The 26,104-nt window shown below is 48.6% G+C and overlaps 1 protein-coding gene across 1 annotated transcript; it reads right to left on the reverse strand.

The window, feature by feature from the left end:
* Nucleotides 1–891: 891 nt before the first annotated feature.
* On the reverse strand, nt 892–20,225 carry LOC119440101 (spidroin-2). Its single transcript, XM_049662751.1, has 4 exons — nt 20,202–20,225; nt 11,663–11,809; nt 10,580–11,122; nt 892–990 (listed from the first exon to the last, which is right to left on the reverse strand). The coding sequence occupies exons 1-4, from the start codon at nt 20,223–20,225 to the stop codon at nt 892–894; spliced, it is 813 nt and encodes a 270-aa protein (XP_049518708.1).
* Between the last annotated feature and the right edge of the window lie 5,879 nt (nt 20,226–26,104).

Here is a 26,104-nt window from a genome sequence, read left to right on the forward strand (position 1 = left end):
CAATTGATTTATCTTGATTCTTCTTTTTGAAGATCGGGTTATCATTGCTCTGGTTACCAGTTCAGAGTTCCCCTGGCACCCTTTTATTTCGGTTTGAGTGGAGTATTGTTCTTGTGACCGCGACATGACCCGATCCTCAGAAATTTTGATAAACGTAAAAATAACTGAACTGTTATTTTTTGGTTTCAGTCATGATTATAACCACGCATCCAAGCTAATTGCGACTTCAAAAATGAGAAAGTCAGCCCCTGTGTTCTCTACATAAATGCTTCAGATCTGCGCTTGGGCGTTTGTTTTGTAAGCATCTGCGCGTGTTTTTTTAACATTGAATTCGATACATTCATTGAATACATTAATTGAACATTGAATTCAATTCAAGTCATTGAAAATTGAATTTTTTTAACATTGAACAGTTCAACTTTAGGCCTATGCCTTGTAGCAGGACCACGGATGGCACACACGGCCGTGTCACTACATGGAGTACAGCTATGGTGGCCCTTCTAGCCACCATAGTACAGCCCCACCGCAATTCGTGTCTAGTGTTGCGCGTGTTGCGCACGATTGCTTGTTCAAGGTTAAAAAAAAGAAAAAAACATGCGCAGAGAACAGATTGATAGAAAAGCAGAGAAAAGATTGATAGAACCGTAGCATCGCAAGTGCAGGTACCGTACGTTCGCTCCGCGTGAAAGCGTGCGTCCCTCGCGCGCTTATACTACTAATGGTAAAATACAGAGATAGAGGTTTGAAATACTACTTTAAGATCGAGAACACATACGCGAAAGCTACGTAGCGATAGATGAAAAACCTGATTAAATAAAGCAGGTTATAGGACTATTTCTCCCTGCCCCGTTGCAAAGAGCATGCGAACAAACATCATCATCAACATCGCGGCTAGAGCAGGCCTTCAAGCCGTACAAAGACCACTTCACGACCCACTACCAGGTCTTCGAAGAGGTGAAGGAAAAAGTGAAAGTGATGGTCTTCTGTGTACTAAAACAGGTTGTAGCAAAAAACTATGCAGAAACTCCACTGGAGTTGTCTAAGTATGCGTTAGAATACCGTTGCGCTCGCGCGCATGCGTCTCTTTTCACCAAGAGCTGAAGCAGGGCGAACCTGTTCGGCGTGATAATGCGCCGCCGCGCATGATTGTTATCTAAGAGGCGGTTGTGTTTCCCTCTCCTTTTGTCACGGCGAGGCTTTGAAAAGGGATAGCGAAGCCACGCTGAGTGCATCCTAAGTATCCTCCGGTGGTAGTTCGGCAGGATTAAAAGAAATTCACCGACGATTGCAATACTCCCTAATGGGAAATTAGAGTGCAGCTCTATACGTGTTTTCATTTCGCGATATATTGGCTGGCGCGGACTATCTGTCTCGTACGACACGTTACAAAAGGAGCGAAAGGGGGTGCGACGGATTCGCTAATCGGGAGACCGCGAGAGGCAGCGCGCGGATGACGCGTGGGCGATTGAGAGTAGTCGCCGCAGACAGACCTCCGCGCATGCAGCGCTTTGTTTTGATGCGCTCGCAGCATGCCTTATCAATGGCGTCATCGGTGAAAAGACGACGCGTGCTACTCTGGCGCTATCCCGGAGCGATCGTCGCCGCAGAAAGCCCCATACACACTAGCGGTAAAGCGCGTGCGGCACGACGCCGGCGTTAAAACGCAGCTGCGCCAGAGCGACCACACCAACTGGCGGCGAGCCTAGCGTCAGTCACGTGACAGCACAAAAATCTCGCCTCCTTTCTTTAAGTGCGAGATGTCGCGTGCTTTTTCCTTCTTTTGCTGACAGGTCGGCCCTGTATTTACGTCTTGGTCCTTCGTTTTTAACGCGAGTCATGTGTTATGAAGAAGACGACGTCGTTGCCACTGGTAATAATCATGTTAGTGTCCTCTTTCTAGTGCGGCGAAGCCGCGTTCCAAAGTCAAGGACAATGAGGTACCGGGTGACGCCTCCGCGTCCTTGTATTCAGGGTCCGTCTTGTGCAGAATCGGGTAAGCACACGTCTCCAAAAACCTTTCCATCAGGACGTGTTGGTTTAAACTCATCATTGTTAAAAAAATGTGAACAATTGCACTAGTGGTGCAAGGCTCGAGCAAACAGCGGAGCTGTTGATCGACCCAGCTTCTTCCAGGTTTTACTAGGCTTGGCTAAGTTTGCTAGGAAATGCTAAGTGCTGCTAGGCACGCTATTCCGAATTGGCTAGCAGCCGACGCGCAGATTCTCGTTTGGCCGCGCGACGCGCTTCAAGATGAGCGGCTTCTTTTCCGTGCGTTCGGATATTCTTTGGTCGTTCCATGTCAAGGCTACATGTACTCGCCACAGAGTCAACTAAAAGCTTTGCCGCCGTTGCGGTGGCTCCGACCTTCAGCTCCCCATTGACGTCACGGCCAAGCTATGTTACGTTTGGCCGAGTTCGGTTCCAAGCCGGGAGAAGAAGACGCCGGGAGAAGGAAGAACGTAGTTTTAATGCGGCATGCTTGCCGAAATAAGGTGTACAAAAGAAGCCGCCAACGGCGTGATCCGCAGTCCTTTATAAAGGAACGCCGTGATCAAAGGGCGAGGGAAAACATCAGCGCACATGCGCGAAACAGATTATCGTCCGGAACAGATGAGCCAGACTTGGGCGCCGGCTGATAAGCGGTGCGCAACGCAACAGCCCCTCCCCACGGAAGAGCACCAAGGGGGTAAAGAAGGCTTCACACGCACTGGTTTTTGCGAAAGGTTCATCGAAGACTTCGATGTAACGGCACTTTCGGAGATTTTCGCCAGTTCAGCCGGCTGCGCGCTTGATGGTCAGGTCCGAGGTGCAGAGAAGCGCCAAAGTACTTGGCGACCGATGTTCAAGGATCCGGCGAAGTGACGTCTGACCGTCCGAGGACAGATGACTCGGTGCTCGGTTTTCAAGTCGAAGGATGCGTCCTTTACGGACGCGCGCAGGGTCCGGTGGTCTCTCAGGCCGATGTGCGGAAATGTGGAGTGCATGGCGTGGCAGGAAACTGCAGGCGACGCCGAGGGCACGAATCCCGGGCCAGGGTCCTGGGCATAGGCGATACAGCAAGCACCGCCGCAAACACCGCAAACAACTGCCGAGTGCGGCCAGGCTAGACCCTCATACGCAGAGTGTTTTGGAAACCTTCCAATCGGAACAAAATTGGCTGTCGAGGACTTGCGACAGTTACGGTTCTATGCGAATACTGAATCAAGGCTTTGGTGCCACTAGGCCGACCGGCGCCGAGGGAGAGAAAGCCCTGCTGAGACCATCTGCATTTGCGTGCAGCGATCCTCTCTTATGTTTAACCGTAAACGCGTACGGTTGCAAACTGAGGCTCCAACGTAACAACCTGCCATTTTTGTTGGACATCTGTTGAAGCCACGTGAGCGGACGATGATCTGTAATGAAAATGAATTCTGCTCCAGCCAAATAACAGGAAAGTTTTTCTACAGCCCAAACGAGGCATGCGCATTCCTTTTCTATGGTACTGTAAGCTTGTTCACGAGCAGACAGCTTTCGGTTGGCATACAAAATGGGATGCTCATGCCCGTGCTCGTCTTCCTGACTCAAAACTACACCTATCCCCTTTTCGCTTGCGTCACACTGCACAAGAAAAGGTTTCGAATGGTCTGGGCTCGCCAGGACGGGCTTTGCGGTGAGAGCTACCTTCAAAGAATTAAAGGCCGCTTGTTTTGCTTCGTCCCATTGCACACGTGTAGGAGCGTCTTTTTTCAGCGAATCTGTAAGGGGGCTAGCAACCTGCGAGAAACACTTGATATAGTGTTGGTAGTAGCCTACCATCCCTAAGAAAGTACGGAGCTCAGTTTTCGTTTTCGGCTGAGGGAATTCCTTGATTGGCAGAACCTTTAAATCAAGTGGACTTCGACGTCCTTGACCTAATCTGTGACCTAGGTAGCAGACTTCTGAGCGACCTAACTTGCACTTCTGGGCTTTTAAAGTTAGGCCAGCCTCGCCAAGGAGACTTAGAACCTCCTGCAAATGGTTCACGTACTCCGGCCAAGTATTTGAGAATACTGCGATGTCGTCGAGATACGGTAGTGCGAATGCCTCCGCTCCAGCTAGCACTTGATCCATGAGTCTCGAAAAGGCGAAGGGGGCATTTTTAAGACCGAAGGGAAGAACCAAAGGCCGGAACGTGCCGAAAGGCGTCACGAAGGCAGCCAATTCACTCGCTCGCTCTGTTAGCGGCACTTGCCAGTACCCCCGCACTAAATCGAGCGTAGAGATAAACTTAGCTTTGCTCACCTTTTCAAGGCAGTCTTCTATGTGCGGTAAGGGGTACACTTTGGTAACAGTTACAGAGTTAAGCTTACGGTAATCGATACACGGCCGCGGTTCTTTACCGTTAGCTTCTACAATTATCATTGGGGACATGAAGCTTCCTTCACCTCGTTCGGCCACTTTAAGCTCTAGCATTTGATCAACTGCCTCCCTCATCAATTTTTCATGGCGCGGTGAACATCTGTAAGCTTTACATCTCCTGTTGTGCAACGTTGGGTTGTTCGCTTCTGGTGTAAGCTCAATATCATGAGTCGTCAGAGTGCTACGACCGGGTACCTTTGAGAACACGTGTCTGTGCTCAGCTATCAAATTTGTTAAATCGTCAAGCTGGCTTTCACTTAGAGCAGCACTGTCTGCTGTCAAATTAAGGATTTCATCCACAGAAAAACAAGTCATGTCACGGGGAATGTCAGGAAGTTCAGCTTCTACTTCTTCAGGTTGATTTAACACCAAATTCACAACCGGCACACGTTCTACATAGGGCTTCATGAGGTTGCTGTGATAGATACGTATTTCTTTCCTACGACCTGGCAGTTTAACAACGTAAGTTGTGTCTGAAAGTTTGTGTTGTATCGTACCGGGGCCTTCCCAGTGTACCTCCAACTTGTTAGCTTTAGAAGTACGCAACATGAGCACCTTCTGCCCTTCGTGAAACTGGCGCACACTGCTGTTTTTGTCGTAGCGTTTTTTTGCTTTTGTCTGAGCTTCAAGCATATTAGCTTCCACTAGAGCCTGCGTGTCGTATAGGCGCTGCAGTAGGTTTCAAACGTACTCGACCACAGTCGGGTCGCTACCCTTCTCTTCCCAGTTTTCACGAACTAGCCTAAGCGGGGAGCGCAGCGCCCTCCCGTACACGAGCTCCGCTGGGCTAAAACCTGTCGATTCATGTGCCACCGAACGTAAGGCAAAAAGCATAGCTGGTAACGCGGCGTCCCATTCTTTTTTTTTCTCATAGCACAAAGCCCGCAATACCCGCTTCATTACAGAATGAACCCTCTCTACACTGTTGCTTTGCGGATGTTGAATAGAACTGTGGTGTATCTTGATACCGCACCTGTTAAGAAAGGTCGTTGTTAACTCGCTCGTGAAGAAACTGCCGAGATCCGACTGTATTTCACTCGGAAAACCCACGCGGGAAAATATCAAAAGGAGGGCGTCTACTATTTCTGCTGATGCAAGACAGCGCAGCGGCATTGCCTCAGGAAATTTAGTTGCAGGGCACACCATCGTTAAAAGATATTTATATCCCGACTTCGTCACTGGCAAGGGCCCCACAATGTCCACTACGACTCGACGAAACGGCTCAGTAATAATAGGAACTGCAGTCATAGGGGCCTTGTGTTTCTCGTGTGGTCTCCCAGTTCGCTGACAAACGTCACAACTACGAACAAACTCCTCCACATCTTTAAAACAGCCTGGCCAGTAATACTCGCTTAGCAGCCTCGCTTTTGTCTTGGTAATTCCGAGATGACCAGACCAGCCTGCCCGATGGGAAAGTTCCAGTATGTTCTCGCGGTACTTTAGAGGGACCACGATTTGGTCAGCGCTTGCGCCTTTCTTGCCCCGAAAGTCGCGGTACAAAACGCCATTTCTTTCATGGAACGAGCCACTGCCTGCACCTTGCTTAGCGACGCATTGACGGCATTTTGTCAAGGTTAAATCCGTTTTCTGTTCTTCGATCAACGTGGCTTTGTCGACGGTAGATAACGCCTGAAAATCGCAACTCGTGGGTGGAATGAAACACGGTGCCTGTTCGCCTTCCTCGTGGGCGGATTCATGCGTGTCTGAGCTTGCCTCATCGCCATTATCTGATTGACCCCGTTTTTGATCCTCGGCACTGACAACGCGTGACGACGGCTCTTGGTGAGCGGCAGTTTCTTTCGCCATCGACCTCGTGACAACCATTACAGGGTTCATATCAAGTGTTACGCCTGCATTCAGCAATTCGTTTGCCGTTCTGTTTGATAGCAAATATGGACACTGAGGCATTACGTTATCCGAGACAGCTGCTTCGGTCTTAATTTCACCGAACGCCCCTTTCAAAGTTACGTTTGCTACTGGCAAGCTCAGGGTGCCTTCTTCCAAGGCTTGCCTTAAGCACACGTAATCACCTGTGAAGTCACCAGAATTTACTAGGGAAGAGTGCACCACGTCATACGTTGCACCTGTGTCGCGCAAGACCTTACATTCTCGGCCGTTAACTTCCATGTCATGTAGGTAAGGTTGCAGTAAATCTTCGCCCTGCCCCATAACGAACTGTATCGGCGATACCTTTGGAACGCGACACCCCGCAGCTACGTGTCCTGGTTTCTGGCATTTAAAACACACGATAGGCTTCCGCGCCTCAAAAGATTGGTTTAACTGTGAATCCAAAGATTCCTGCTTTGTGGTATTGTTATCTTTCTTCTCAGATTTTCTAAATTCCTTCTGCTCTGCTGTAGAGCCTCGTGCGCCTCGCATGTTTCTTTCTGCGTCAAAAGAACGGCGTTTTGCGCAGTAGTCATCTGCATACTCTGCTGCCTTGCGGGCCGTCCTCACATCTGGCTTATCGAGAATCCATTCCCTCAGTTTTTCAGGAAGCGTCGAGCAAAATTGCTCTAGGCAGATTTCCTCAAACATTTTTGCCTTGTCCTCGAACGCGTCAGCACCTTTTAGCCAATTTTCTTGGAAGCTTGCTAGCCTGTACGCGAACTCTGAGTAGCTTTCATTCGGCTTCTTAACCGATTTCCTAAACTTAAGCCGGAAAGCTTCAGGCGACAACTTGTACTTTGCTAACAAGGCCCTTTTTACGTCCTGGTAACATTCCGCTTCTTCGGCATTTAACCTAGCTAGAATTTCTGCGGCTTCCGCCGGCAACAACTTTCCGCGCTTGCGCGTGAGCTAACATTGATGCAGTGGAATTCATCTGATTTCACAAGTGCACGCCTTCATGCCCTGGACCCTAATTTACAGTTCCGTATTCCGTTCAACCTTCGACGACGCGACTGTACACTTCTAGTCCGTATATGGCTTGGAGTAGCATTTTCAAATGCGAACTCTTTTCTTATTGGAATTTACAATAGCCCACTTTGTAAATTCTGCGGTTGCAACGAAACAATCGCACACCTACTTTGTGAGTGCCCTCGTTTCTACCCGCAGAGAGCAGCACTCTCAGCGACGATTGATCAACTGGACAAACGCCCAATAGCAGCAAAGAACATCCTTGATAACTGGCCTACACAAACAACGGCGCGAGCCGCCCTGAAGGCACTGCTGCGTTATTTAAAAGACACCGGACTCAGTGACAAATTGTGACTCTGCACTGTGTTACGTAGGATAGAACGTTGACACTATGCAACACGAGAACGCCTTCGCAGACTGCGTGACAGTGCCCACAGAAACGGTTCTGTTTTGTGTGTGTGTGTGTGTGATTTTCATTTGTTTCTTTTCTGTTTTTTTTTTACATTTACTTATTTTTCTCTCTCTCTCCTTTCGCATCCCTTTACCCCTCCCCCGGTGCAGGGTAGCCAAACGGATAAAACCTCTGGTTAACCTCCCTGTCTTTCCTTTACCTTTTTTTTCTCTCTCTCTACAACGCAAGCACACGGGCGTTTTTGTATTTCGCCTCCATCGAAATGCGGGCGCCGCGGCCGGGATTCGATCCCGCTACCTCGTGCTCAGCAGCGCAACGCCTTAGCTGACTGAGCCACCCCGGCGGGCATGAGAAAATTGTAGACCATCGTAAAAGGTTTCCGATTGAGATTTCTGTTGCTCAACACGGGCTGCATAAAAGTTTTTAAAGCCTGAAGGAAAGTCCGCAAAAATGTTTAATGTGAAAGTATGTGTGAGAGAGATAGAAATCTATTTACATAGAGGCAGAGAGGTCAGCCTGAATATGTTTTCTACGAAGTGGGCACTGTGGCCTTCGATGAGAAGTCATTATGATGAGGTCAAGGCATATTCAATTGTATTTTTGCGGGATATTAAAGACACCAGAGATACGCCAGTTCGTGTCACATGAGGGTGGAAAACACTGTGTTTTGTTGAAATAGATCCGCGGGAGCGATTGAAAAGCGTTTTCGAAAAGTGTTTCCTTCTCCCTAATGCGAATTTTTATGAACACGTATGAAAGGGGTCAAACCGGTTTCATCCGTTATACTGCTGCTCCGGAGATGAACCTGAACCGAAGCGGAAAATGTGCTGAAAGCTGAACCCGAACTGAACCCGAAAACTTTTCGGTTCGAAATGCCGGCGGGGAGCACGGTCGGCGATCGTCGAAATGTGATCCGCGCGTGAGGCACGTCGGCTATTTCATATATAACTTGTCCAAGGTTCCAGCGCAGTCTGTGGTGGTCGTGTGTCTTCCAGAATTTTCCACATTATTCGCGTTGAGAATGCAGTTGAGAATGTTCCGGTAAACGCAAGCGCCCTTTGAGCCGACCGATAACATTAACAGTTGTTAGCGGGTGATAAATGGTCACCGAAAAAAGACAAACAATCACGTGTGTCACTATTAGAGAGTGAGCAACGCCGTTTACTTCAGATGTTTGTGCGACATTATAAATTGATCGCTGGACAATCGCCCTCGCGCTGTAAGACGTAATAGGACGATGACATAAATCACAGAAAGGCGTGCTCTTTGGAACCCTCGAAAGGAGCCCGCAACGATGCAACTTGCATTCAGCGGTTAAAGTTTTGCTTTGCAGCACGTGCAGGTCAGTCCACTGTTAGAGGGGACATGCGAGTGCGTGGCTCACGTAAAGCCCCTTGATAGGCTCACGCTCCGCGCAGCGCCATGCACAGGAAGCGGAGAAAACCAACGCATCCGCGGAACCGTGCAGGGGCGGCGCATGCCGCGCGTCGTCTGCTTCCCCCCATCGCTTCGCCTGCGCGCGACGTGAGGCGCGGCTGGACGACCACACGTCTTGAGCCGCGGTTGCGATTAACGTAATCAAAAGGAGCAAAGTTGCGCTTGACTTGCCAGACAGCTGCGTGCTAAGAACAGCAATGCTAGAGCTTTCAGAACATTAAAGGCGATATGAAGCGCTGTTTCTCTAGAGGAAACTTCGCGTTCCAACGTTATAGCACGGCAGATCGAAACACGTTCACTTCGTGGATGGAGCGTGGCGATTGACCTAACGAAACCAGCGCGAGTCACACCGCAGTTTATTTTCGGAACTGTTGTGCGCGGCATCTTTCAGTAATGTCTGGCTACGAGGCGCTCAGTCTATCTAGTTGCTGGGAGATACGAAACACCATGTAACGCTACCGTCGGGGAATCAAGTGTAGCCACGCCCGGTCGGGAGCGCAGCGCATAGATGGAGTAAATGGAGAAAGAAAGCTTCTCCTCCATGGTGCAGCGTAATGCGCTGCTGCTAGGCGGCCGTTTGAGAACATGCGTGCAATCATGGATCGACGCAGTGCCATATTTCAGCCGCGTGACGAATTATCTTATCTTACCAGTCATCGTTTTACCATTTGCCTTTGAAGAATCAGCAAGTCGTGAACGCGCTTGCACTGCGCTGAAAGCGTTTAGTACATTGATTTAGGTAAGGAATACAATGGCATCCTTTTGCTTGAGGCGACTTCGGTTTTTCTGGACTTTTATATTTTGTTCAAACAGCGCAAAATACGACGGAAGCAGAAAAGGGAAGTACACAGGAGTAGCACTGCTAGCTTCCAGCTGCACCGGGGCAACAGGTTTTTCAGAGTCGAGACGCGCGACGATAACTCGCTGCACGTTACATGCACACCACCAGAAAGTCCGAGCCTGGCCCGGGCCCGCGACAAAATGCGCTAGCCCGGCCCGGGCCCGAGTCAAAAAGCACATGCCGTGCCCGAGCCCTGCCCGAGCCCTTGAAAAAACTGCCCTACACGGCCCGGCGCGGGCTTTCGGCTAAGCCCGTGCAGTGCTCTAAAGCTCACGCACAATAGTGCACGTCTATGAACAGCTATAAAGTTGGCCTTCAGCAACGAAAGCGCCCCAGAACTCGGATGTCCGAGAGCACATGACCTTCGCACCAGCGCCACATGGCAAGTCCGACCAGCGACCTCCGACAAGCCACGAAAACGAACGAAAGAGGCAAAGAAATATGTTCGCCTTGAAGCTTTACACGATCCAACATGACAATCCCATAATGAACATGTGCCTTCATTGTTTTTATTTTCTCGTTCAAGTAGTGTGTTCCAGATACAGGACATTGCGACCGTCAATTGACCGCAGTTCTCGTGCTACTTGTTACGCGTGCTGCGTGTTTCTTAGCGACGGCGGTAGCCCCGATGGACGGCAGGCTGGCCTCCATACCCAGGCCTGTTCACCATTAACGCCAGGATTGTAGCCGGCAGTGTAGCCAGCAGGACCATAGGGATAGCTGCTGTAAGCTTGCCCACCGAGAGCCGCCCGACTGGATCCATAGCCGTAACCTCCGTACGGAGCGTACTCGAAAGCGCCAGCAGCGAGTGCGTACGGGTTGGGTGCTGGCTGCCCATAAGCACGATAACCTCCAGCGTTAGGTGCCGCAGGCCTTGGACCGTACGCTGCAGCTGCAGCCTCCTGGGCAGATGCTGTGGGAACAGGACGGACGATAGGCGCAGCGTTGAAGACCGGGTGACGGGTGACGCCAGGGGCAGTGCCTGGCACGTTGGTACCCGCGGAGCCCACGCTGGCCCGGGCACGTTGTACGGCGTCCACATAGTTCATCTGGCGGTAGAGGCCGCTGGCGTCTGGGTAGCCGTAGAAGCCGGCCTTGGCAAAGTTAGAGCCGTCTTGCCCCGCGCCGAACTGCTGAGTGTTGTACTCGCCCGCCGTATTGTAGCCGAAGCCGTACTGTGCCGGAGTCTGGAAAAGCTACGGAACACAACACTAATAGGTTCGACGATTTTCTGTAATGGTTCATACTTCACAGGTATTCATTGACTGTTTCCTTCTATGACTGCAGATAACAAAATTCAATACTTGATTCTCCTCATTATTCTGTATTGTAGCATTTGTAGCATGCCTGCTAATGATGTATAGGAAGGGTGAAAGGGCGTTAAATTTCTAGCAAACTATGGAAAAGCATCCCCAGTGAATTGATGCTAGCGCATATTTGGAATCATACGGTAGATGCGAATGAACAAAAAATATAGCCACACAACTTCGGTTGGTCGTTCACACAATGAGCGATAAACACTCATTACGATTTATATATTTAATTTATTGAATGCCTTCGCAATCATACAATAAGAATGAAAATAACCCCCAGCTGTGCTAAAGAGCATATCGGACGAGGTGATGCAAATCTAAAATGTTGTTTTCACTGGGCAGCGCATCTAAGTGCAAACGCCTAAGCTCACAAATCTAAACACACCATTACGTCATTGCATAGGTACCATAGTTTACACTCACAGAGGCGTAGGCATCGTATCCTCCTCCGTAAGGGGCTGCAGGAGCAGGGTAGTTTTGGAAACCGACGCCTCGTTGTGCGGATTGAGTCGGCTGGTTGTGGTGTTGCGCGTAGGCTTCACCAACGAGCCAGACAAGCAGCACTTGCACCTGGTGTTTGAGAGAGACAACAATATTCTGCAGCAAGAACAGTGCGTATGACTACGCCATCTTGCACTCCTTAGGTAGACGACGGTTGACATTTAAAGGAAAGCCGGAAGACGTAGACAGAGGAATACTAATCTCGTCGAATCGTCGTGGAGTCGGCCCGCTAAGTCATTATACGTTACAAGAAATGCGTTGCACAAACCTTTTGTTCTAAAATATTAACAAAAGTGCACGCGTTGCAGGTATACGGGCCCGAAGCGTTCGTATAGCATTACGTATGACATAATAGCTAATCGCGATAAGATATTTGCACTCTCTAAAAATCTAGAATTCCCATTATCGACTTACGACATTCGAGTGTACTTCCACTCTTGTACTTTAGGCAATCAAAAAAGCACGTTAATATGCTATCGCACAGCTTGGAGCTTAGAAACAATACCGACGGCGCTGTGGCCTAAGGCGCTTCAGGATTTGGACGCCTGGCGCCTTCCCACTGGTACTCCCGATAGACGGCGCCTTATATTCGAGTATTTACTTCAGTTGTTACAAGAGTCGAAAATGATGAATAATATTTGAACTAACCTCCTACTTTATCCTTCCCCCGCCCTGATGGATCCACTTCCTGGGGGCGGAAACTTTTTATGATTATTTTAATAAACGTTCTAACAACAACAACAACAACAACACTTCCTAACTTGCAGTGCACGTCTCCGTACTGCAATTACTGCAATTACTGAACAGATTGACTTAGCACAGCAATGTAACTAAAAGAGCACAACTTTCATGCGTAGCTGCTCCCACGTGACAGCAATAGTGCTATGATAAGCAAGAGTGCTATGAAAGGGGCTCCCGTTGGGGGCTCTTCATACAGCTCATGCTCTAACACGTTACTAAAAGCACATACAGTGTTCCGTGCCTGTGCTTTTAGTAACGTACTAGCGCATGATCAAGTATGAAAACCAAGGAAAAAAGGCTGAGCTATGAGTAGATACAGCTGAGGAGTTTCGTTGACGGATAACGAGCGCCACTTTGTGTCTCACCGCAGGAAACATTTCGAGTCTTCTGAAGCTCCCGCTTCTGTGTAGAGACGCTGTTTTCCACCAAACAACGATGAAGCGATGGCGAATGACTTCTGCTGGCTCCTTGCCCACCCCAGCTAGCTTTTATACTCTCGCCAACGACGCCTGTGAACTTGATGCGCATACGTAACGCACATTCCAACCCGTTGTTTTTTATTACTGTACACTTTGCTACCACTGCCTGCAGAACTACAATGCATTGTGTTGTGTCGACTCAAGGCGCTGATCACGACAAACGTGCGTTTGACGTGAAAAGCATTTCACATCCGCTACGCGAGCGCGTACGTTGAAGCAAGGCGGGAGGGGGGGGGGGGGGGGGGGGCGTTAAACGGGATTGCAAGCACTTCGGAGTTTCTTACCTTCTGTAATAGTTGCACAGGAAGGCTGGTATACCGTTTCGTTTCCCACGCAGTGTCTCTCTATTGATCGCAGCCTCTCTCGACAATATTTTCTTGCTGTATTGTGAATCAATTTATTGCTGCAACGTTTTGTTAGAAAGTCCCAAGGTCAATATATAAAGTATTATTGGGGGGGGGGGGGGGCAAACTCCTGTTGGTATTTTTGATGGCACGTAACGCTCAATCTACAATGCTAGCGTGTTCAGAATGGGTTTTGGGTAAACAGGAGCAGAAATAACAGGGAGTGTTTAATAATGTCCTATCTTTCATCAGTTATAGATTTCGTGATGTATTTTTCTTACTGCTTAAGATACTCCAAGAATTTGATGGCTCAAAGCATTTATTGCGTCTATTATTTTGTATGTCGACATGCCACTTTCTAGCCATTACGTTCCTATAAATTAGTTTTTGTACTTTTCTGTTGATGGCTGTCAAATTAGCATAATATATTGCAGTATTTGATGAGGAAATTTGATTCCGCTACATTTAGTTCTAAATGCAGCCCAACCAGCTCTCATTAGTGTTAAAGTTTTTTGCAAACTAGCTAAGTTGTACTTGCACCTGCGTAATATATCAGAGTCGCGCACAGCCAAATTTTGTCACGTGTGTATTTGCGTCTTCTGGTGCATGTGTTCCTGCTTGTGCTACTTAAGTACCCTTATGATGTCGTACAAACAAGCCAACATGACAGCTTATTTCGCACAATCCACCATACGACGTGAACTCTTGGCAATTTTCACCAATAGAGGGCTAGATGTAATCATGTTGCCGTTTTATGTATGTTTTGTACAAAATCTGATTTATGCTTCTTTGGGTAGCGTTTGCAATCAATCTTAGGTTGCGGTGAGCTCACAAACAATGGAGTTCACGATAAAAAATATATACCGACGATTACGATACTCCCTAATTCTAAATTTGACCACAGCTCTATACCTGTTTTCATTTCGCGATATATTGGCTGTCAAGGACAATCTGTCTCGTGTGGTAAGTTGCAAACGGAGTGGAGTGTGGAGCGGCTGCCTCGCTAGTCGGGAGATCTCGAAAGGCCGCGCGGGGGTGACGCGTGGGCGCGATTCACAGCAGCCGCCGGAGACAGACCTCCACTCATGCTGCTCTTTGTTTCCATATATGGTATCGTTGGACGTGCTCACCGTACGTTATCGGTGAACAGACGATGGCGCGCTGCTCTGGCGCCATCTCGTAGCGGTTCGCAAAGCCTGTCTTGCGCGGCACTAAGCTGTCCTTCTCACGCTTTCGCGATATCCCCCTCCTGTGCTTTCTGTCTCATGGTTCCGCTACACCCTCCTCCTTTGCTTGCACTCTCTTCGCTATCGCCGTCTTTCATCTCCCGCTACGCTCCGCTTTCATATTTCGCTGTGCTCATTCGCTCGGTTACGACGCCGATGCTCGCCGCACGAACGGGCACCTAAGGCCGAACCACACGCAGCTAATGGAATGCACTTGGCTACGAGTCACGCGACTGCCAAGCCGTGTGTGCTTGTTCTATATATGTGCCTTGATAGGGGAGACGCGCAGCCGACGCGCGCGTCACGCAGGGCTTGATTTTCAGTGTCTTTTTAAGCGTAAACGACGGAAGGGCAAACCTGTGCGCCGTCATCGCGTGGCCGGCATGTAACTTCAGGCGTGGGTTTGGAAACAGGTTGTTGTTGGTTTGGAATCGTGCTGAGAGTCCGGGAGTCACCGCTGGTTCCGTGTCGCACAAAGACGATGAACGCTATCAATAAAGAACCACTGGTCGCCTGCGTTGACGCTCTGCCTGCACTTGCGAAGCACACACACCATAAAAATAAGCACGTGACTATGTCCTTGTTGGCTGAGATGACGAGAAATGTGATTACCAACGCTGCCGTAACAGCCAGGTGCTCCAAACTTTATATACTGGCGTCACTCGCGGGGCAGTTTCAATCGTGATCGAGCTCAATGGGTATAAGTTTTCTCGATCGCATTGCCTCTTTTGCGCAAGTTAAGAATAAATTTCTTTCCACACACCCAAAATAATTAGGGGCACGTTCAGACTAAGTGGTGCGAGGACTGGGCAAACAGCGAAGCTAGTGGCCCTTCTCTAGCTTTAACTTTGCTTTCATTTGCTTAACTTAGCTTGGCTTGGCTGGTTCTTAGCTAAACTTAACCGACCCCGAGTATCGAGACGATACTCGGAGTCTGCGCGCAGTCTTCTAAAGGCCACTTTATAGTCCGACATAGCGGTGACGCGCGAGCGCACTCGGCACGGGGATGCCACGGTAGCGAAAGCGCAGCACTACATAGTCCGGCGCGAGGCGTGGCCGACGTATCCGCCGTTCGTCGGCGTGCCCCGGCTGCAGCCGGCGTCGCGATGCATGCTGCATTCCGCGCCGGCCTCGTCACCCAGAATGGACCGCATCCGCGTCTCATCGAGCAAGATGGACTGATGGATGCTGGTGGCGGCACGTGCAGCGAGTTCGCAGTTTCATATCATCCTGAAACTCCTAGTTTCGTATAAAATGCGCATGCGTCTAGGCCGCGCGGTGCGGCGCACACGTTATTATAGAGAGGTCGGTTTTCGCTCCTTCCATAATCACGGATATCCACCAGCCCATCATGCTCGACGAGACGCGGATGCGGTCCATGCAACGCCTCACAGCAACGCCTCGCACCAGCTGGTGCGAGGCGTTGCTGGCGCTAGGCAAAGGGTTAGGCAAGGAGACACAATCTCTTCAATGCTATTCACTGCATACTTAGAAGAAGTATTCAAGCTCTTAAACTGGGATGGCTTAGGAGTGAGGATCAGCGGCGAATATCTCAGCAACCTTCGGTTTGTAGATCACATTGTCCTATTCAGCAACAATGGGGACGAATTACAAAAAATGATTGAGGACCTTAACCGAGAAAGAGTAAGAGTGGGGTTGAAGATTAATATGCAGAAGACAAAGATAATGTTAAATAGCCTGGCCAGGAAACAACAATTCAGGATCGCCAGTCAGCCTCTAGAGTCTGTACATGAGTACGTTTATCTTGGTCACTTACTCAGTGGGGACCCTGATCACGAGAAAAATTTGCAAAAGAATAAAATTGGGTTGGAGGGCATACGGCAGCCATTGCCAAATCCTGACTGGAGCTTACCACTGTCGTTGAAAAGAAACATGCACAATCATTGCTTTCTACTGGTGCTAACATTATCTTCATCAACATCGGCCTATATTTATGTCCACTGCAGGACGATGGCCTGCAGTGGACATAAACATGGAGCAGAAACTTGGAGGGTAACAAAGAATCTCGAGAACAAGTTAAGGGCATAGGGTAGGCCCTACACCTCCCACGCATTTTTGACCATGTTGAGGAACCTTTTTCTGAGCAACTAAAAAAGGTATATATCATTTTCTTCTAAATTTCACGCTCTTTTAACTCTACCAGAATTATTAAACTCTGACTAAAATTGCTGCTTTGGTGAAATTGTTCAATATAGTATCCAAATTCTGGCCTTATTTGCATATTCAAAAATTTGTAACACTAAAACCGTTCAGTGCATATTTTCAATTCTGGCACAGTAGTTCCCTACACTTATACAGATGACAGGGAAATGAAATCAACTGGTTATACTGGAACACATACGAAATAATGGTACTTATGTAATAAAGATATGGTTTTGAGATAAATGAGTAAAGAAAATAGCTGAAAAACACATATTTTTTTGCCACAAACACCGTTAAAGTCATATCTAGAGTAGCCACCCGTTTGGTAATAATTGCCGAAGTGATTTTTTCGATTTTCAGCCTGTCGTCTTGCTTGCCTTGCCTCTTTTGTGAGCTGTGGTGCAGGTCTCTCCATTCCATTCCTTTATTTCAGCATTCATCTTTGAATGTACAAATCCTAGGACAGGAGCAAAAAGCCGCTATTTTAAGCGGCTTGACAAAGGCCCCTGCCCCTACATTATTTGGCAGCCGACATTTTGTGAACTCTTTTCACGCAACAATACATGGATACATAAAATATATTTTGAAAAACATACACTATAACCATTTTTTACCAACAATACACGCCTTTTCTTAACAGAAATTATAGATTTATGTAACGTGATGAAGCAATACATTTTTCCAGGTACATAAGAATAGATAAAAGCAGTTTCACATACAAGACCAAATACAGAATTATTCCAAGCATGAAAAGCAAACGCAAATAACAACATACACTATTTACATGCAATCGCACGGCTAATGAAATATTCCTTCAGAATTCGACGTGAAACAGTCCTAAGATCCATGTTTTCTTTTTCAAGGCTGTTTAGTAATGCCGATATTCGGCACGATAGTCTGTCCTTTCCATGATTAGTTCGTGAAAAAGGCACGGCCCAAGTTTCTCGCTCCCGAATGTCGTATTTGATGCGATGAGGTTTGCTTAGATTACAAAGATCAGTAAATCACGTGTGGCCTCGTTTTACGCTTTCTTTATATTTCATAGCAAGATTAAAGAGATAATTGTAATAAAATTGGAGATCATTAAACTTAGAAAAGAAGTTCCTTGTATGACTGTCGTAAGAAATACAAGCAACATGGCGCAATGCTTTTTTTGTAAAACAGATAAAGTCTGAATATCTTTTGTGACGTTGTCCCCCATACAAGACTACAATAATTTGCATGAGAAATAAACATTGTGATATACAGCAATAGCCGTAGTTTTAACGGAAGAACATCTCGAAGCCCACAAAGCGCACCGCATGCTTTTGCCATACTTGCTGCCACGCGTTCTAGGTGCTTATCCCACCTTAAATGCTGATCAAAAATTACTCCCAGTGTTTTCACGTCCGCGGTGACGTCAATTCGTTCTGATCGATAGAATATGCTTAGATTACAATTTATATGTCTTTGGGCGGGTGCAAAAAGAACAGCTTTGGTTTTTTTAGAGTTATTATGTAAACAATTTGCTTTATTCCACCAATATAGTTTATCAAGGACAGTGTTTGCTAGTTGTGATAAGTTATCAGCATTACATGATTGGAAGAAAAGACTGGTATCATCTGCGTATACTATATAGTGTGGTAAGTTACTGATGTTTGTTAAATCATTTACATAGAGGTTGAAAAGTATAGGCCCTAATATGCTCCCTTGGGGAACACCAGCTTCTAAATTCCGGGAGTCTGAGTATTCTCCCGAGATGCAAACACATTGTTTCCTATGGGTTAAGTACGACTTTAGAATGTCCAGGGGTAACCCACGGAATTCGTAATGTTCGAGTTTTTTTAGTAGAGTAATATTGTTACGCGAAGGACGAGTCAGTAAGACGAGCAACTATTTACCGGTTATATTTTTAACAGCGGCTGCAGCTGATGATGATGATGATGCCTCAATTACTGGCACAACCCACTGAGGGGGATAGGCCACGAACCGGTTGGTATTATGATAGAAATTTAAAATAAGTTAATTTATAAATAAATAATTAATAAAAATAAAAATAAATAAGTAATTGAAAATGACGAATAAAGCAATAATAAAATAATTAAGTAGTCTATACTAAGTTAGTCAGCCTTGCCAGAATGGGAATAGTAATATGAATTTAATAATAAATTAAATACAGCAAAGGATAGACGTAAATTTTGAATTGTGAATATTTTGAATATTTTAATTGCGGTTTTCTGACTTTACTTTTTTGAATTTGCTAAATCTATAATTTATTGAAGCGCTGACCGGTTAGATCCACAGCGCGAGCCCAGCTCGTTCTTCCTCTTCTTTTATCGAGTGATCGCACCCGCGCGCCTCGTTTAAACAGTCCAATACCACACGCGTGTAGCATAATCCCCCGGTGGCAGAAGCGACGTCCCGGAGCTTCTAAATGTCATCACTGGGAGGGTGATACTGCTTCAGTCGTGTAACCTGCACTATATCACTGGATTGGGAAGCAGATGGGGCGTCAGGGGCGATCTCGTAGGTGACGGGAGTCATGGCACGAAGCACTCGGTAGGGGCCTGTGTAACGAGACAGCAGTTTTTCTGACAGGCCGACCTGACGCGACGGAGACCATAGAAGCACTAAAGAGCCAGCCGGGAAGTGCACGTCTCGGTGTCACCGGTCGGACAAACGCCTTTGACTCTCTTGGGAGTTCAGAAGGCAGTCACGGGCACTTTCCCTTGCGTGGGCAGCGCGGGCGACGGCATCAAGTGTATATTCACTTGTGGGTGCCGCCTGAACAGGGAGGGTTGTGTCGAGGGCCAGTGCTGGTTCTCGGCCGAACAGAAGGAAAAATTTGGAATAACCAGCTGTGTCGTAGGGCGACGAATTATACGCAAACGTGACAAACGGTAGAGCGAGGTCCCAGTCAGTGTGGTCTGAAGAGACATACTTCACGAGCATGCCTGCGAGAGTGCGATTAAGACGCTCCGGGAGGCCATTTGTTTGCGAATGGTAGGACGTGGATAGCTTGTGCCTCGTGGCACAGGACTGCAGGATGTCCGCGATAACCTTTGACAGGAATGTCCGGCCACGGTCTGTGAGAAATTGTCGCGGAGCTCCATGCAATAAAATCACGTCGCGCAGAAGAAAATCGGCAACATCTGTGGCGCAGCTTGTAGGAAGCGCTCGGGTGATGGCGTAGCGCGTGGCGTAATCTGTGGCCACAGCGATCCACCTGTTCCCAGAGGTAGAAAGAGGAAAGGGACAAAGTAAATCTAAACCAACCCGAAAGAATGGCTCCGCGGGAATGTCGATTGGTTGAAGGTACCCAGCAGGGAGCGTCGATGGTGTCTTGCGTCGCTGGCATTTGTGCCTCGAGGAAGCTCGAGGCACAGCGTACCGGTGAAACAGTCGATGAGGGCAGAATGCGTCGTCAGAAACTCGAGCCCGAAGATTAGGTCATGAGGGCAACTGGTCAGCACAGTGAACAGGACTGGAACTTGGCGGCCAGCAATTCATATGCCAGGAGTGCACATACCTCTGACGGCAACACTGGTGCCATTGGCGACTCGTACGGCTCGAGTGATGGCAGGCGTAAAAACTTTTTTGAGGCGACGACATTGGTTAGCACTCATTATGGACACTTGGGCTACAGTATCAATCAGTGCCGTGAATGGAACACCATCTACGTCTACTGCCATTAGGTTCGCGTTCGTGAGCTGGAGCGTCAATGGAGGATTTGGACAGGAGGAACGTGATGCAGCACTACCTACAAGAGCTGCATGGCCTAGTCTTCCGTCCAGCGGTTTGGCGAGGAAAAGCGGCGAGGTTGGGGTGACGGCGAGCGTCCGCGTATGGGCGAGGAGCAGGGAATGAGCTCCAGTACGGCGGCATCCAGGTGGTGCGGCAGTGGCGGGATACATGACCAACTCGGTGGCAGCGGAAGAAGATCGGTTTGTCGTCTGGAGTTCGTCATTCAGCAGGATCGCGTGGTATGGGAGCGGAATACTGGTCATGAAAGGTTGTGGACATGGGAACGGGTGCCGAATCAGGTCGGGAAACCGAGCAGGCGGTAGGGATGCCAAGGTTTGCAATTTCTTGCAGTACAACTGCTTGTATAACGGAATTAGTGGGTTCCGCTTGGTCAAAGATACCGTCGAGGGGTCGTGGATGAAGGGGGGCCGGACTCGCCGCTTCAATCTCACGGCGAACGATACGCGTCACGTTCTCTTGAAATGGTCGTGTGGCAGTAAGAGCGGAGCAAGAGGACGTGGCAGGGATGTTTGGGAGCCGGGAAAACTGTGGGACGACGCGGCGGCTTTTGGCTACCTCGAAGCGGCGGCACGCTTTGACGATGGCGTCGACAGTAGTAACGTCGTTATAGACGAGCAAATTGAAGGCGTCGTCCGCGATGCCTTTTAGGATATGGCCCACCTTGTCAACCTCGGTCATGTGCTCGTCGACTTTCGGGCAAAGCGCAAGCTCTTCCTGTATGTAGGAGACATACGATTCTGTCGACGACTGGACACGGGTAGCAAGCTCTTTTCGCGCAGCCTGTTGGCGACCTGACGGGTTGCCAAATAGGTCGCGAAGCCTCTCTTTGAAAATGTCCCAGCTCAATAGCTAAAACACATGGGTGCGAAACCAGACACGCGGTGTCCCGTCCGGATAAATGATCACATTGGCATGCCTGATACTTAGCTTGATGGCGGCGAGTCCGGCCCCCCTTCATCCACGACCCCTCGACGGTATGTTAGCTAAGTATGTGAGCTTCAGCTCTAAACATAGCTGTACTCGAAACCAGGTCAAACAACCTTGAGAGTCGTGTGACGTTTTGCGAGAGAAGAGCGGAGAGCCGGAGTTTTTTCAGCCTCAAACAATGAACGCAGTTTGAATTTTTGCCAATTAAACGTTTTTCAACCTTTCTGCCCGCTTCCTCCGCTCACACATGGCGCAGTCGACATCCGCAACCTGCCACAGCCACTTCGCCCGCCAAGTAAGCCGCCGTGCCCTCGATTGAGCGCTGTTGAACGCCAAACCATTCCTAAGCCTACCCAGCCCGGCGTGTCAACGATGTCGTTCATCAACTGGCGTGTTGCCACCGCAGAAGACCTCGCCACGTTGAATGCACAATTGATTAAAATTGAGCTGCAACGCCGAAACCTCTCCACAACCGGCAACAAGGAGGAACTAATCGACCGACTTTTGGTTGATACCGCGAAAGACCCACCGCCAAACCACGAACCCGCGCCATGCGTGCCCGAGATTGCAACGTCGTTCCCGACCATGCCAGTGCCTACGACGTCATTCCCAGCGATGCCAGCCTTCACGTCAGACCCAGCAGAGAACATGCAGCGCATGGCAGCTTTTCTTCACCAAAACATGGCCATTATGATGACCACGATAGCAAGTCACGCGAACCCAGTGCACGTGACAACGCTACCAGACCTCTCAGCTTCGCTGCCTACCTTCAACGGAAGTGGCACCCCTACTTTCAAGCATTGGATCGAAGAGCTCGAGCGCATTCAACGACTTGCACGATGGGAAGACCCAACTCTCCTCGCCATTGCACAAGGAAAGCTACGTGGAGTCGCAGCAGACTGGCATGCCTCAACAGGGCGACAGCTTACCACATGGACCATCTGGAAGGCCGGACTCCAAGAACAATTCGTCGAGCAACTTTCCATGATACAGTGGCAACAGAAGGTCACAGCCCTCACACAAAAAGCCGGAGAGAGCCTGCAGCAGTACACCTTTGCAAAGCTCAAGACCATGTCACGTTGTCCAGTTCCCATTACTGACAAGGAACGCATCGAATACCTCGTTCAAGGCATTCGGGACGACCAGGTAGCCACATCCATCGCTGTTCAGCGACCCCGTACCGTGGACGACTTCTTCAGCATTGTATCCGAAGTGGATAGAGCAGTGGACCACGCCCGCCTGATCCGATCTCCACAGCCAGCAGAGAAATTCGCAAGACAGCCGGGACGCCTCCAGCTCCAGAGTGCTACTGCCAGAACTGACAGTACTGTGAACTCCTCACAGACTGCTCGACCATCTACGTTCCAGCAAACCACACGCATGACACTGCCTCCTCGTATTAACAGCCTACCACCTGCGGACCAAGAGTCGAGGTACGAAGCCATTTCAGCTAAGTATAGTGCCCCAGCATACAGAAAAGGACAAGACTTGAAAGATGCGGTGTGCTACAACTGTCAAGAGAAGGGTCACCTAGCAAGTAAATGTACTACACCAAAGCAACCTTCGGGTGACAACAAGCCGACAGTCCCCAAAGCACCAACAGCCTTTGTTGGCCGTGTCGATGACACCCTGCATGGATCCAAGTTCAGATGTGCCGTTGCTACTGCTCACGTCAAAGGACTGGGAGAGATCAGTGCTTTCCCAGACAGCGGTTCAAACGTCACCATTCTTGCAGCAAGCTTAGCATCAAACCTCAACATCGAACCGTGGACCAAGCCACCTTTGCTTGTCGTCGGCGGAAGCTCCGTCATGCCGAAAGGATCTGTCTTTTTGAGGATCACTATTGGGTCTCTATCCGCAGTTGTCGAAGCAGCCATCCTTGAACGGAACGCCCTTCCCCTCATTCTGGGAGAGGATTGGTTTTACGCAGCTCAAGCTGAACTCCACTTCAAACCTCCAAAGCTGCCTGTGATCTGCCAGCCATCTACCAACGTTGTCGTGCAGTGCAAAGAGAAACTATTGCCAAGAATGTCAAATGCAGTAATTTTGACAACATCTGCATTGTCACGTTTTGATCCCTTGCAGCCCACGGCAGAGCCACTTCAATTCGAGTACGAGCCAGACGAGAATGAACCCTTGTGGAGCCAGCTCAACAAGGCGGCCCTAGTTCAACTGGAAACAACATGCCCCACAAGCCCACTCCAGACAAGCTCTTCCAGCCCATTGCCTTCAGACCCACTTGCTAACGTCCCTGACGATCCCCTGAATGACATCTGCCTTGGAGCTCAGCTGAATCATGAAGAACAAGCAGCCGTAAAACGCATTGTACAACGTCATGCTGGTCTTTTCAGCACAAGCCCTGAAGACATCGGTCTCTATGAAGGCATCGAACACGAGATCAAGCTGGTGCCTGACGCCAAGCCCTACGGTCGAAAGTCGTACCGTTACACAGCCAGTGATAGACAATTTCTCAAGCGTCAGACAGCGACTCTGCTTGAGAGTGACATCATCCGACCATCCTATGGCCCATGGGGCTTTCCAGCGGTGGTAGTGACGCAAAACAACAAAAAGAGGCTGTGTGTGAATTACATACCTCTGAACAATATGACAGTGAATGTTCTGCAGCCACTTCCCCGGGCTGACGACATTTTTGATGACCTTGCTGGCAGCTCCCTGTTCGCGGTCTTGGATTTGTGCTGTACATACTGGCAACTCAGAGTGAAAGAGGAAGACCAGGAGAAAACCACATTCATCACGCACCAGGGTACTTTCAAATGGACGCAAATGCCTTTTCGGTTGAAGAATGCACCATCCACCTTTGAAGACTTCTCGCCCGGTGTCACGTAGTGCAGAAACTGCATCTGCTTTGACGCTGAACGATCGGTGCCCAGTCAGACAGCCCAGACTGCCCGCCCACCCATCTACAAGACTATGTGGCCTGTCAATGCAACAGTAGCTTTTCTTTTCCAAGTGGACTTGGACTTCTAAGTGGGGTGGGATGTGAGCTTCAGCTCTAAACATAGCTGTACTCGAAACCAGGTCAAGCAACCTTGAGAGTCGTGTGACGTTTTGCGAGAGGAGAGCGGAGAGCCGGAGTTTTTTCAGCCTCAAACAATGAACGCAGTTTGAATTTTTGCCAATTAAACGTTTTTCAACCTTTCTGCCCGCTTCCTCCGCTCACAGATGGTAGGGTCCCAGTGGTGGCTTCGGCTAACACGCTCATACATGCTGAGCCAGTCGTCGACGTCAACGCCATTTTGGGCGAATGTCCCAGGATCACGGAGACTAGGAACCGTAACGTACGTTGTGGTTGGCGCCGCAAGTGTAGGTGGCGACGGGGTGTTTCCATCGGAAGGCATGGCTGAGAAGACGACGGTGCGGCCGCTTCGGAGCTCCGTGGCGAGGACGGGAAACGTTCCATCTCCACCACAATGTTACGCGAAGGACGAGTCAGTAAGACGGGCAACTATTTACAGGTTATATTTACAAAAGCGGCTGCAGCGCTGACCGGTTAGTGATGATGATGATGATGCACCTTCGTTATGGCTCGCACCCACTAAGGGGGATAGGCCAAGAATCGGGCGGCAGTGGGAATGCTAAAGAAAATTCATATTTTAAAACAAGAAAACAAGAAATGCCAAGTAAAAGACAAAAAAGACAGATGTCGCAATAACCAGATTAGCACGCGAGCGAGCAGTCAGACTGACTGAAAAAGGTGAAAGTGAAGAGTTGTTACAATCAGAGGGAGGTAATATTAACAAAACAATTTGGAGAAATCAATTTAGGTGATATGAATGCATCTGATGTGTAGAATACAAATACAATAATTAGCAGGGTAATCGTTTTGTTTCAGTTAAGAAATTAAATACTGCGCAACACACGTCTCTGTGACTATAGCCTGGTACTGAAGCCCCCAATGATAACAATACTGGTATGTTTAAACCTAATCCAATTTTGTAAAGTGGAGCTTCTAGTAATAACTTTCTGTGGCGTGAATATCGTCTGCATGATAAAAAGTAATGTTCTATTGATTCAATTTCCTTACAGTTTTGACATAGAGGGGACATCGTGAGACCAGCTCTATGTAAATAAAAATTCAATTGCGGGATGCGACAGCGTAGTCTGGTGTAAGTAACTTCCAACTGCCGCGAAGAGCACCACTGTTTATTCCAGCAAAAACCTAGATGCTGAAAGTCTGTAGATGGTTTCAGCGGTAAGTTGCTTAAATCATTTTGCAAACAAAATTTTCTGTATCTCGGTTAGATTCACAGTGCGAGCCCAGCTCATTCTTCCTCTTCTTTACTCGAGTGATGGCGCCCGCGCTCCTCGTTCAAACAGTCAAATACCACACGCGTGTAGCAATATGATTGATCCTCTCAAAGGCTTTGGAAAAATCAATGAATACGCCTAAGGTTAATTTTTTTCTTCACAGCCGTTCGAGAATAAATCCTTCTGTGTTAATAGGCCTAATTCAGTCGATTGGCCCCTACGAAACCCAAATTGATGCGGTGATAATAATTGACATTTTTCAGAAAACGACACAACCCTTTTACAGATAACCTCCTCTAAGCCTTTTGATATGACAGGAAGCATTGACACCGGCCGATAATTTGACATGTCATTTCTGTCCCCTGATTTGAACACAGCAGTAACCTTTGCCTGTTGCATTTTTGTAGGGAAGACGCCAGTAGACAAGCAAATATTGAATACGTGGGTAAACGCGGGCACGATTGCAAATTT

This window comes from Dermacentor silvarum, chromosome 2, assembly GCF_013339745.2.
Source record: "Dermacentor silvarum isolate Dsil-2018 chromosome 2, BIME_Dsil_1.4, whole genome shotgun sequence".
NCBI classification, from domain to species: domain Eukaryota; kingdom Metazoa; phylum Arthropoda; class Arachnida; order Ixodida; family Ixodidae; genus Dermacentor; species Dermacentor silvarum.

What these genes read in the sequence shown, in the direction of transcription:
- LOC119440101 (XM_049662751.1), bottom strand. Translation starts at nt 20,225, where the DNA reads ATGGCACCAGTGTTGCCGTCAGAG. An exon ending in GATACGATGCCTACGCCTCT is followed by an intron (nt 11,123 to 11,662) that starts GTGAGTGTAAAC and finishes TGTGTTCCGTAG; the next exon opens with CTTTTCCAGACTCCGGCACA. An exon ending in TTAATGGTGAACAGGCCTGG is followed by an intron (nt 991 to 10,579) that starts GTATGGAGGCCA and finishes AACCTGTTTTAG; the next exon opens with TACACAGAAGACCATCACTT.